This window comes from Seriola lalandi, unplaced genomic scaffold (genome assembly GCF_002814215.2).
Source record: "Seriola lalandi dorsalis isolate HSWRI2012SDOR001 ecotype SW California unplaced genomic scaffold, Sedor1 jcf7180002055006, whole genome shotgun sequence".
NCBI lineage: Eukaryota > Metazoa > Chordata > Actinopteri > Carangiformes > Carangidae > Seriola > Seriola lalandi.
In genome coordinates, this window is record NW_019525549.1 from 1,830,225 (window position 1) to 1,841,179 (window position 10,955).

Below are 10,955 nucleotides of genomic sequence, written 5' to 3' on the forward strand. Positions count from 1 at the left end.
TAGTTTCTCTTTAGGCTGATTCTGAATATGATACAGACATAAAAACGTTTAAAAAAAAAACAAAAAAAAAAAACAGAAATTAACTAATAATGAAAAGAAAAACATTCAGTAATCTGCTGCAGCAGAGAGGCAGCAAGCGCGAACACACACATGCCAGCTTCTCCACAGCAGCTGAGTGATGTCAGCCGCCACGCTCACACAACACAGACCGTGTGGTCCTGGTGTTACTACTAGTGTGTGTTACACAACACGATTAATCCTTGTGGATCCCAGAAGCTGCACACAGGCTGTGCAGCAGAACCTAACTCCACATCACAGGCCGCTCAGAGTGCAATGACCAAACCTGAGTGTGTTCAGCATCTGCTTCACCTGAACACACCTGATCACATGTCAGTGTTTTCTCCTCTCGTGGAGCTACAGGCCACACTGACAGGGTGGACGCTCTCAGGCTGTGCGCAGGCTGTCACTGAATGTCCTAATCCTTCTGATGATGATGATGATGATGAATATATGAAAAGTATTTTCTGTGGTGCAGATATTTACCTGTTTGCACATGAGTGAACCGATGGAGATCCTGGATGGACAGAGAGAGAAACAGGCTTCTTGGTCAATCCAACACTTTCCACTGTTAATAAACACTTCTGTGTGTGTGTGTGTGTGTGTGTCACCTTGAAGTACTTCCACTCAGTGTGCTGGTTCTGGTCACAGTGTGTGATAATGACAGCTGAATTATCAACTCCTCTGGTCAGGCACTGGTCGTACTGCATCAACTGGTTGGCTTCATTGATACGGAACAACTACACACAAACACGCACACACACGCACACACACGCACACACACACACACGCACACACATGCACACACACACACACACACACACACACACACACACACACACACACACACACACACGCACACACATGCACACACACACACACACAAATGGATCAGATTGCAGGGTAAAGTACTAGATGCCCTGAGGTACAACTCTTTGTTCCACAGAGTTGATATTAGATATCACTTTAACATCTGCACTCAATTGCTTACTGTGCATTGATGAATCAATGAATATTTATTCCTCATGTTGTGATTGGTCGCTCTGATGTCAGTTCAATCATAGTTGTCCTATTAGAGATGACGTGAACATGTGTGCAGCTGAAAAAACTTTAAGACTGGACTAAAGGCAGTTTAAAAGTCGAGCTGCCTAAGTCTTCACTTGTTATATTTAACACTGATTGTTAAGCAGCAAATATTTATGTAAGATTGACATCCAAAATGAGTTTAACTTAAACACCTTTTCAACAGTAAATAATGATGAATTACTATCACTGGCTCAGATAGAATGAGGCTACAATTAATGGTCTGTAAGTAAATTAAAAAAACATAAAAAGTATTCATAACTCATTAAGGAAACTCAAGTGGAAAACATTGAATAAAATCTAATAGTGTCAATAACTCATTGACATTGTGCCAAACTTGAAGAAGGTGTTCAAGGTGTTACTGAGATATCGTGTCCACAAGAATGGGATAGACGGACAACATGAAAACAATATGGCCGCTCCTGCTCTGTCGCCAGGCAGAGGAATAAAAACTGTCCTTCACTGGAAGACATAGAGTCCACTCATCTAAAGTAGCTCAGAAAGGCCACATATTGCTTCTGCAATTCTCTGTCTGACAAACTCATCAAAGACCAAACCAAACCAGATCCAGATCAGTCTCATCTGGACTGAGCTGTGCTAAAGGAGACTGAAGTGTTCCTTTACCTGGTTGCCCCCCATCCTGTGGCACGGTCCTATTTCCACATTGCCTCCATTGGTGTGTCCCATGCTGTCAATACAGTAACTTGTCTCAAAGCCGCGAATCTACACACACAGAGAAGGACACACACACACAATCTGCTGTCAGAGGATATTTCATTACATGGTTCAAACAAGCTGTGTGTGTGTGTGTGTGTGTGTGTGTGTGTGTGTGCACCTACCTCCCCCCACTCCACATTTTTCGGAGGCAGAGGGTAGTGCAGGGGGATGTCGTACGCTATTTCCTCCATGAACCATTTGAAGCTCTTGCATCGATGTTCCTCCCTGACAACAAGTCCAGACAACAAACAGCAGTTCACTAACAACCACCACTCTTTGACTGTGACATAATCATTTATTCATTTCATAACCACTTCTAAAAATAAAAAGTCCTTTGACACTAACCCAACCCTTTGAAGAGCCTTTACAGGGCACAGTGTATATCACTTGTGTTGTAGTGATTTTAGATTTTTTTTTTTTCATCTCATCCCTCTCAGTCACAGCAGTGAGTGTCACACTTCAGTTCAGTTCTGAATGCCGTAGGTGAGGGACTGCAGTTTGATGGTGTAAAAAGAAAACAAAAAAAACAACAAGACCAGCCAGCAAACTCACCTTAGTTAATGTCTGTTGTGCTGTCACCATGATCAAGCTGCTTTCTGCTACAGTGATGTTACACATGACAAAAACTTGCACTTACTACTATTGTAAAGTAACAGACAGCTTATAAACGAATGCCTTTAATTAAACAAGTGTTGCAGCGCTGTGCCATTCATCAGTTAAAAGAAGCATCAACATCTGGGGCTGAAACATGAAGCATCAACACTGAAGAACTAATTCCTCAGTTCCTGCAGTTCGTCTAATGAGCACTAGGGTTAGCTGGCTCAAACAGTGAGTCAATCCCCATGGACTCCCATGTTAAAATGGCTAACTTTACAACAGAAATAAACATGTTTACAGCCTGATACAAAAACTGTTTTGGTCTCCACGCTAATTTCCTCCCTCATGACAACTGCTTATATAAGTTGTTTACATTTTATTAAAGACTAAAGTTATGGAGAATTGAGGGCGTGGCCTCTTTGACTGACATGTGGCTAGTGAGTGAAATTCTAGTATGATTTAATTTTTATGTTACCATTGATTAGCAGGTGTTTGTGTCTGTATTCACTACCTGGATTGTTAGGTTAGGTTGGTTGTCAACTTGCTAATTAACCAGCAAATGAATTCACCTTGGGTTAGCCTTCGAGCAAGACGCCCAGCTGTGCTAATGATACTGTTATTAAACCAGCTTGCCCAAAGTCCATGCATGCTGCTCCTCCTTGCCCATTTATGGATTAGCTGGGAGTTAGAGGAGGAGTCAAGCACTGCCAAGATGGTGAAGGTGGAGCAGCTCACTTTAAGCTTCTGATGTCTATCTTTATTTACAGTCTGTGGTCAAGAACAGAGATGTCTCTGACCTGCATTCATGTAATGTTGGAATAATCAGAAAAAAGTTCCCGACTGAGAAAATTGTTGCATTCACATGAATTTTCTAAGTTCAGTCCATGTCAGAGTGTGACGGTTGCAGTCTGTGTCAGTTTGTGTGACGTCCACTTGTGCAGAGATTTTGTGGTGAATCGAAGCACTACAACGTGAATGGAAGGAAAACAGGCGCAAATAGAGACATGTCTTCAACACAATGTCATTGGTCTGTACCGCTCCCATGTTGTGAACACGTAGCAACAGTAAACAAGCATTGCTGCAGCAGCAGCAATAAGCTAGTGTATTCAGTCATTTCACGCAATATTGTAATGGCTGGTTTACAGATGTGGATCATAGCAGCAGTCACTTTGTAAAAGATTTGGTCCTAAACTGTACTCAGACTAAAAGTCACGGTGTGCAGAGTCTTTAGGTGGGCATTTGATTCATTAAGTGAGACGAATAAAAAGTTTGAGCATCTATTAGAAATAAAAGTTTGCATTATTTTGTTATATGTGTGTTATACCTGAAGCGTTTGAGCTCACTGATGTCTCCGTAGGCCAGAGTGAGAGTTTCAGGGCGACTGGCGTAGAAGTAGTCCTTATATTCATCCCACCATACCTCCACCACACGAACATAGTTCTGTACACACACACACACTCACGTTTTTATAGCTAACTTTAAGTGTTGGAAGAATGTAAACATGTAAAATGTGACTATACATCTGATTAGTGGCTACACCTTCAGAGTGGGTGAGGATCCAACATGTGCAGGTGGAGGGTTCCCTTGCCATCCCTGAAGTCTGTAAATATGGCCAACACGAGAACATGGTACGAAGAGAAGCTGGCCGCCACACTGCCAGATCTATACAGAGAGAGAGAGAGAGAGAGAGAGAGAGAGAGAGAGGGAGAGAGAGAGAGAATATTGTTCTAAAGCCTTTAAAATGATCTTTCAGCCTCAGCCTGTATAAACTGGACTATTCCATGTCTACCTTGTATGAGATTTCAAAATTCTCTCCTCCCCATATCTGCAGTCCGGGGTCATACAGACCCAGCTCAAAGAAGAATTCTCTCTCTATGGCAAAGAGACCACCTGCCATGGCTGGAGACCTAGGTACAAAGACAGACACACACATCCAGAAACAGACATGTAGACACATGCTCACACAGGTGCATCACTGTGTAGCTCAACATTACTCTTCACTCTAAAGGTTTCTCCATTTCAAGCTACTACACAGTCAGTCCCTCAGTCAGTATTAATAACAATGAGAACACAGAAGAGACAAGAGCAGACTGACACAGAGACAGGCAAAATGAGAAAGTAATGAAAGCAAAACTGAGGGGAAAAACAGACTGACAGCAAGGCACAATGGATGAAGAAGTGATTGGGGGGAGGTGGGGGTGATGGTGCCCCAGTCCGAACCCGATTCACACCAGAAGCTCCCCTGTAGACCTGACCAAATTTCCCAAGACAAACCCACGGCCTTTAGATCAAGACTCAATCATTGCTCACTGAAGGCAGTGTTGTAAAGTTGTCAGTCCCTGGGTTAAAAAGAAAATAGCTTCACAGACCCTCCCTCCCCAAAACAAATAGGAAATTGGCCTTAATTACTGCAGTTACACCACAAACAGCAGAGTCAGACTGAGAGTAGAAGACTACACAAAGAGACAGGGCCACAGCACACTGTGGTGAAACGCCAATCAACTCCCAGTAGTAGAGACATTAGAGCACAGCAGCAGCCAATGGACAGGACAGGAGTCAGATATTCCCTCGGAGGGAGGTAGGTTTGGTTTAGTTGGTTAGTTATGATATGCAGTAAGAGTTAGGCTAGTTTTCCAAATTTAAACATCCTAAATTTGTGTTTAATATCAGCCGATGGTACTCATACTACCCGGTCCACATATTTCTGGGATTAGCATTTCTTCACTAGTTGGTTGCTGCAGTAGTCTTAATCTAATGTATGTACATATCGTTAGCATTGTTCCAGGTTAGCTGGGATATGTTTGTCCTCTGTGTTGACACTGACAGGATTAGTCAGGACGCATCATGTTCTGTACCTATATGGCTCAGTGTGAGTTTTTCTGAGTGCTTTTTCTCTGTCACCCAGAGGAACTCTCTTCCAGAGCATGCTCCAGTCCCACGCTCCTCTAGCAAAGCCGTCCTGGTCTCCTCCACCCTGGGGCTCGATGGTGAACTTCTGGCCATGGATGGAGTCGATCAGAGGCACCGTACACACCGTTCTGACGGAATGGGGGTGGGGCCATGCATACAAGATACATGGGGGGAAGAGGTGTAGGGGTGGTGTACATGAAGGGGGAAAAAACAGGACAATATGGACAGCAGTGCCAGTAAAAACACAAAGACATGGGGTGGAGTGTCAGAGACCGAGACAGAGCGAGACAGCAGCGGAGAATAGGACAGGTGGGATGAAGGGATTGGAGACAGAGACACAAACAGAACAGGGATGAGTGTTAGCATGCTGGCTGTGGAGTGAGTACCGGTAGGGCTGGGTGGTGTACTTTCTCTTGGCCTTCTCTCTCTGGCTAAGTGGGACTCTCTTCCAGAGCAGGCTCCAATCCCATGCTCCTCTAGCCAGGCCGTCCTCATCTCCACCTTGCTGGGGCTCCATACTGTACTCATTACCATCTATATAGTCTATCAGTGGTACTGTGCATACTGTCCTACACACACACACACACACACACACACACACACACACACACACACACACACACACACACACACACACCTTGTCTGTATTGGACTATGATGATTAGATGTTATTTTAACGAACCTCACACCCACTTATCAAAAGGTTTTGTGTTGCTTAAATTAAATTAAATCAGTAATTTTCCTATTGAACAGTGGGACGATTGTGGGAAAAATGAAACGTTTTCATAAAATGTCACGTCGTTGATCTAAACCAATCAGCTGTTAGATCTAGTACACTCAAGGCGTTTCCCATCATGCCCTGAGGGGTTTGCAGTCAGTGGAGAGCACACATGGCGCCTGGCTCCAAAGATCCGCTGTTATTGTTGCCTACATTTGCATCACGTCAGAGCAAGTCGGGGTCAGGTCGGACAGAGAGTTAACTGGCTGCTGAGAATAATGTTGACTGTCTCATAACGACTGCTCATGTCAAGCTGTGGGATGTATAAGACGGTAAGTTAACAGTTGGTTCTCGTAGTAAACTTGTTGGACTCGGAAGAAAAGACCCTAGCCACTTTGAAAAGACCTGGGCTCACTCTTTCATTCCTGAGCGCAGTGTAGCTGCAGTGTCTCTGGTTTAACAGCAGCGTGCTGAACAGGTGACAGGTGTGTTACAGTGTTTGTGCTCTGAAAGACATTACAGCAGGAAAATGAACGTGTTCATCCGGGTGTTGTGTTCACATCACTGACGCTGAGAGCTGGAGCCGATTTCAGATGACTGAAATATGATGTTTCAGGTTTCAGAGCTCATAAGTCAAACATGTTGACTTTCTGTAAAGTATAAGCAGCTCATAAATCATTATCAATGCGTCAGGACAGAAAAGAAAATCATCACTATGTTACATATGGATAATATATAATAATAGTATATGTCTTGTATTAGGCGATACATGCATCATGTAGTTTAGATCTGTGGTTCCCAACCTTTTCCAGCTTAGGGCCCACTTAAAAATCTCAAAGATGTTGGCGGTCCACATCCAATGACATAACAAATAATACACAGCGCACTTTTTATTTTAATGATAACAATGGAACATTTCTTTTTTGTTTAAAGCGGAGAGATCACTTGTCGATTCACAATCTGTCTCCTTTTCCTGTTGCTAACCAGCTCTCCATTTTGATAGCAAACAAGTAAACAATGTGATCCAACAGTGACAACATAAAGGTTCCTATGATTGTTGAATTACAGTGAATTGCCTTGATACGAAAATAAATTTAAAAAATGAAAGTTTTTATACATCTTAATGTTTTTAAATATCATGTCATTTTAAAACATTTAAAAACATTTAATATTTTTACCAAAATTGCAGCCTACTGTTTGGCAAATGATTTTACAGCCCACTTGCAATATCCCGGCCCACAGGTTGGGAACCACTGGTTTAGGTGGTAAAGGTGAGATCACAGATATGGAAATACAACCATTACTGATGATATTCTCTGTAAAAACGACCATGTGCATGTCCGCATGCACCAACAGTAGGTTAATAATAAACTAAAGAAATGGCAGCATAAAATATCTAATCCTGTTTGTACCAAACTCTGTCCAACACACAAAGGGTCAAGCATACGAAACTCCACAACCGACTTTAATTGCGTAATAAACAATTTCTTTTTGATGAGAGCCAGTCTTATAAACTCAGAACTCTGTGACAGCTATTATCACATGATGAGGCTGAACAGGTGTGTGTGTGTGTGTGTTACCTGTCTTTTGAAATAGGAGCAATCAGTGGAGCATACCAGTTGATCCCAACCTCACAGTGAGCGTCCAGGTAGATCAGCACCTAAAAGACAAACGCACACAAACACCTGGATGTTTCTCTTTCACGTGATCCACACAGACTTTACTTGTGCAACTTGTGTGCAACTTGTGTGCCCCCCCTTAATACTGCACCAGGTCAGAGGAACAATTGACAGCATTACTTCTCTTAGAATCTCATTCAGGAAACCAGTGGTGATACCCAGCCCTCATAAACATCCACACACTAGTAACAGCAACAGTGACAGGTCCAGAGACGCAGCAGCACTGAGACCACGATACCTGTCCTTTAGCAGCCTTCTTGGCTCCTATACTCCTGGCCTGGATCAGTCCTTCTCTCTTCTCATTTCTGAAGAGTTTGACGAGACCGTTCCATTGTTTGATGTACTCCTCCAAGCGCTCCTTCAGATGGACTAACACACACACACACACACACACACACACACACACACACACACACAGATGGAACTTTACTTCAGTACTGTACTAAATATATTTTTTGAGTATCTGTACTTTACTTGAGTATTTTTTATTTCTTTTTAGAAAAAACTCCCCTACACTTAAAGACAAATATTGTACTGACTCCAACCCATTTCTATGAGGGACTCTTTGAAGCAGAGCTTTTAGTCAGCGCATGAATATTCTTTTATTTTGAAAATGTGATAGACCATACACTGTGTTGATCACAGGAGAAGAACCAATCAAAGCCAACTCCTCCACTGTCACTCATGTGTGAACCTGTCAGTGTCCTAACGATGGCGACATTAGATAAAGATGAGGCAGAAGATTCTTCACCAGAGACCATGGTCTGATCTGAGGTCTGTGTTTGAAGGTTTACAAATAAGTCAGTGAGTCATCAGGCTCTGTAAATATGGATCAATACAACGAGTTGACATTAAAAATATACTTTTGAATACTTCCGTATTTTTAAAATCAAGTACTCCAGTACTTTAACTCATAGCATTTGACCTGGAGGATCTAAACTCAGACTCCAGTGATGGAGTTGTGGACTTTGTCCACCTCTGCCCACCACCACAGCTGCTTACAGAGGATATTTGTTTAAAAAATGTGCATCCAGCTGTCCTCTTTGATCAACTCATCTCGGCCCTTCCCACCATCTTACCCACAATGCCTCTGTTTCAGTTCAGCTCTCCCTACGACAGTGTTATGCTACATCACATATATCCATGACAGTTTGGCCTCTGTCTGCCCCCCGTTTCCTACGCCAAACTAACAGGGGGCAGCACATCACCACAGAGTCCGAAATCTGACTAACTGATGCTGGAATGTTCAAAGATCACATTTTATTCCAGCCGCCATAACGTGTGAGCAAAGCAAACCCACCTTTGTTGCTGTAGTCATCTATCATGACAATCTCGGCCAGGTACTTCCTGGGAGTCCTCTTGATGACACTGTGGACGGTTCTCATCAGAGTAGACCAGCCTTCATTATGGAAGACTATCACCACACTGGAGGTCAGCAGTCTGTCGTCATAATGCCAGTACTTACACCTGGAGATGTGGGACAGAACACAGAGTGCAGGTCAGTTACATTCATTCAGAAATGTCAGGAATGTTGCTGCTCTCTCTCTCTAATGCAACGTCTCTGCGCAGACATGAAAAAAACAAATAAATCTCTTGGATTAATCTCCTAGAAAAGAAATGGAGGGGCAGCGGGTAGGGAAACCACGAGAACCGATACTTCAGGAATCGGAAAATGGGATGGTACTTGTTTTTCTATAGAACTGAAGGTACTGAAGGTATCGTAGGTGCTGGAGATGTTATTCTTCTAGGACTTTCGAGAGCAGTAGAATAACACTACAAGTGTTCTGACATCAAACTCAGCAAGAAGAAGACAGGCACAGTAAACAACAACAACCATGGCGAACAACAGTGGCAAGTGCAGGTGCAGCAACAGGTCCGTCACAAGTTGTGCAAAAAAAAAAGAAAACATGGAGATAGTTAGTATTTGACGCGGATCACTTGGGAAAGTTCTAGACGACTAAAAGCTAATATGTAAGCTGCCACAGGAGGAAACAGTTCAGACTGATCTGAGCAGCTCAGAGACAGACGTCAGATCTGTACATAGTTCAGTTACTCACTTTATATCATGTATATAACATGTCGTCAACATGTTCATGTCCTGAAATGTTAGTTACTGTCAGTGAGCTTTGACAGCTGACACCTGTTTTAACGACACTCAACACACAACATTTACAAGAATCATATCTCCTAACGTTAGCTTGTTTAAGCTAACAGTCTGTGAAAATATAACAATGACTAAACAGCAGACTAAACTGCTGCTCTACTCTGACTTTATGCAGGTGTATGTATGTGTGTGTGTGTGTGTGTGTGTTTGTGTGTGTGTAAGGTAAGGCAGCAGATAATGTTCGGTTTTTATTCAAAGTGTTCTAGAGAGTTGTTAACTCAACTGTGTGATCGTCATGGTGATGTAGCATGTGTTAATTCTGAGCTGTATCACGCTGTACTGAGAGGTGTGTCTGTTATTTAGCCTTACTCCATTGATATAAATAGGGTGGACAAAATAATAGAAACGCCTTTTAATAGACTTTATGTAGCAAAGTGTTTCCTCTACATTCATTTAGCAGTGGCGGCCCGCCAGTGCTAAATCATAGCCGCCACGCCTTCAAATTTCTTTTCTTTTTTTATTTTATTGTCGCAAATGCACCACCGCCACATCTCTCTACCTTCACAGCACAGCCGGTGTGATGATGAGCGCAACAGTGGGGGGAGGGGAGGAGAGGGGAGGGAGGGAGTGGGGTGGTTGGGGGATCCTATTGGAGTTAATTACTCGCGAGAGCGCGGCCTTGAAAGTGACGTCACGTCAGGCACCAGGTGAGAGTCAGAGAAGTGTAGTCGTGAGGAATAAGGCAGCGAATTACCAGAGAAAAGGTAGATTTATTATCCAACTCAGTGACGCTAACTTGGGTGAACTAATTGATAGCATTAAGCTAATATCTACACGTCATTATGTATTAACTGCTGACTTCATTTTCAGATGAGCTTGTTCAGATACTTCTCTAAGAAGAGAAAGACAACAGATGAAGAAGATACTAGTCAGGTAGCATCATAAGCCTTTTACTGACTCGTAAATGACGATGGTTAGGTAAAAAATAGTATTTTAATGTTCACACTTGTAATCAGATGTGATGTGAGTGTAAATTATATAACGCTGTTAGCGTTACGTTACTCACACTTTTAATGTAATCTTATTAGAC

At 42.7% G+C, this 10,955-nt stretch overlaps 1 protein-coding gene across 2 annotated transcripts in view; it reads right to left on the reverse strand.

Annotated features, from left to right (window-relative positions):
* Positions 1–10,955, reverse strand: part of galnt7 (UDP-N-acetyl-alpha-D-galactosamine: polypeptide N-acetylgalactosaminyltransferase 7) — a 40,769-nt gene that overhangs the window by 2,334 nt on the left and 27,480 nt on the right. The window contains exons 4-14 of one of the 2 annotated variants that reach the window (XM_023397229.2): positions 9,062–9,228; positions 8,000–8,130; positions 7,663–7,742; positions 5,751–5,933; positions 4,244–4,361; positions 3,994–4,116; positions 3,779–3,894; positions 1,980–2,082; positions 1,765–1,863; positions 669–797; positions 544–574 (exon numbers count right to left, since the gene is read on the reverse strand). In XM_023397229.2, the coding sequence (XP_023252997.1) occupies positions 544–574; positions 669–797; positions 1,765–1,863; positions 1,980–2,082; positions 3,779–3,894; positions 3,994–4,116; positions 4,244–4,361; positions 5,751–5,933; positions 7,663–7,742; positions 8,000–8,130; positions 9,062–9,228 (1,280 nt within the window). Of the gene's footprint in view, positions 1–543; positions 575–668; positions 798–1,764; positions 1,864–1,979; positions 2,083–3,778; positions 3,895–3,993; positions 4,117–4,243; positions 4,362–5,309; positions 5,493–5,750; positions 5,934–7,662; positions 7,743–7,999; positions 8,131–9,061; positions 9,229–10,955 lie in introns of both variants that reach the window. The other variant, XM_023397228.2, reaches the window with a different exon arrangement.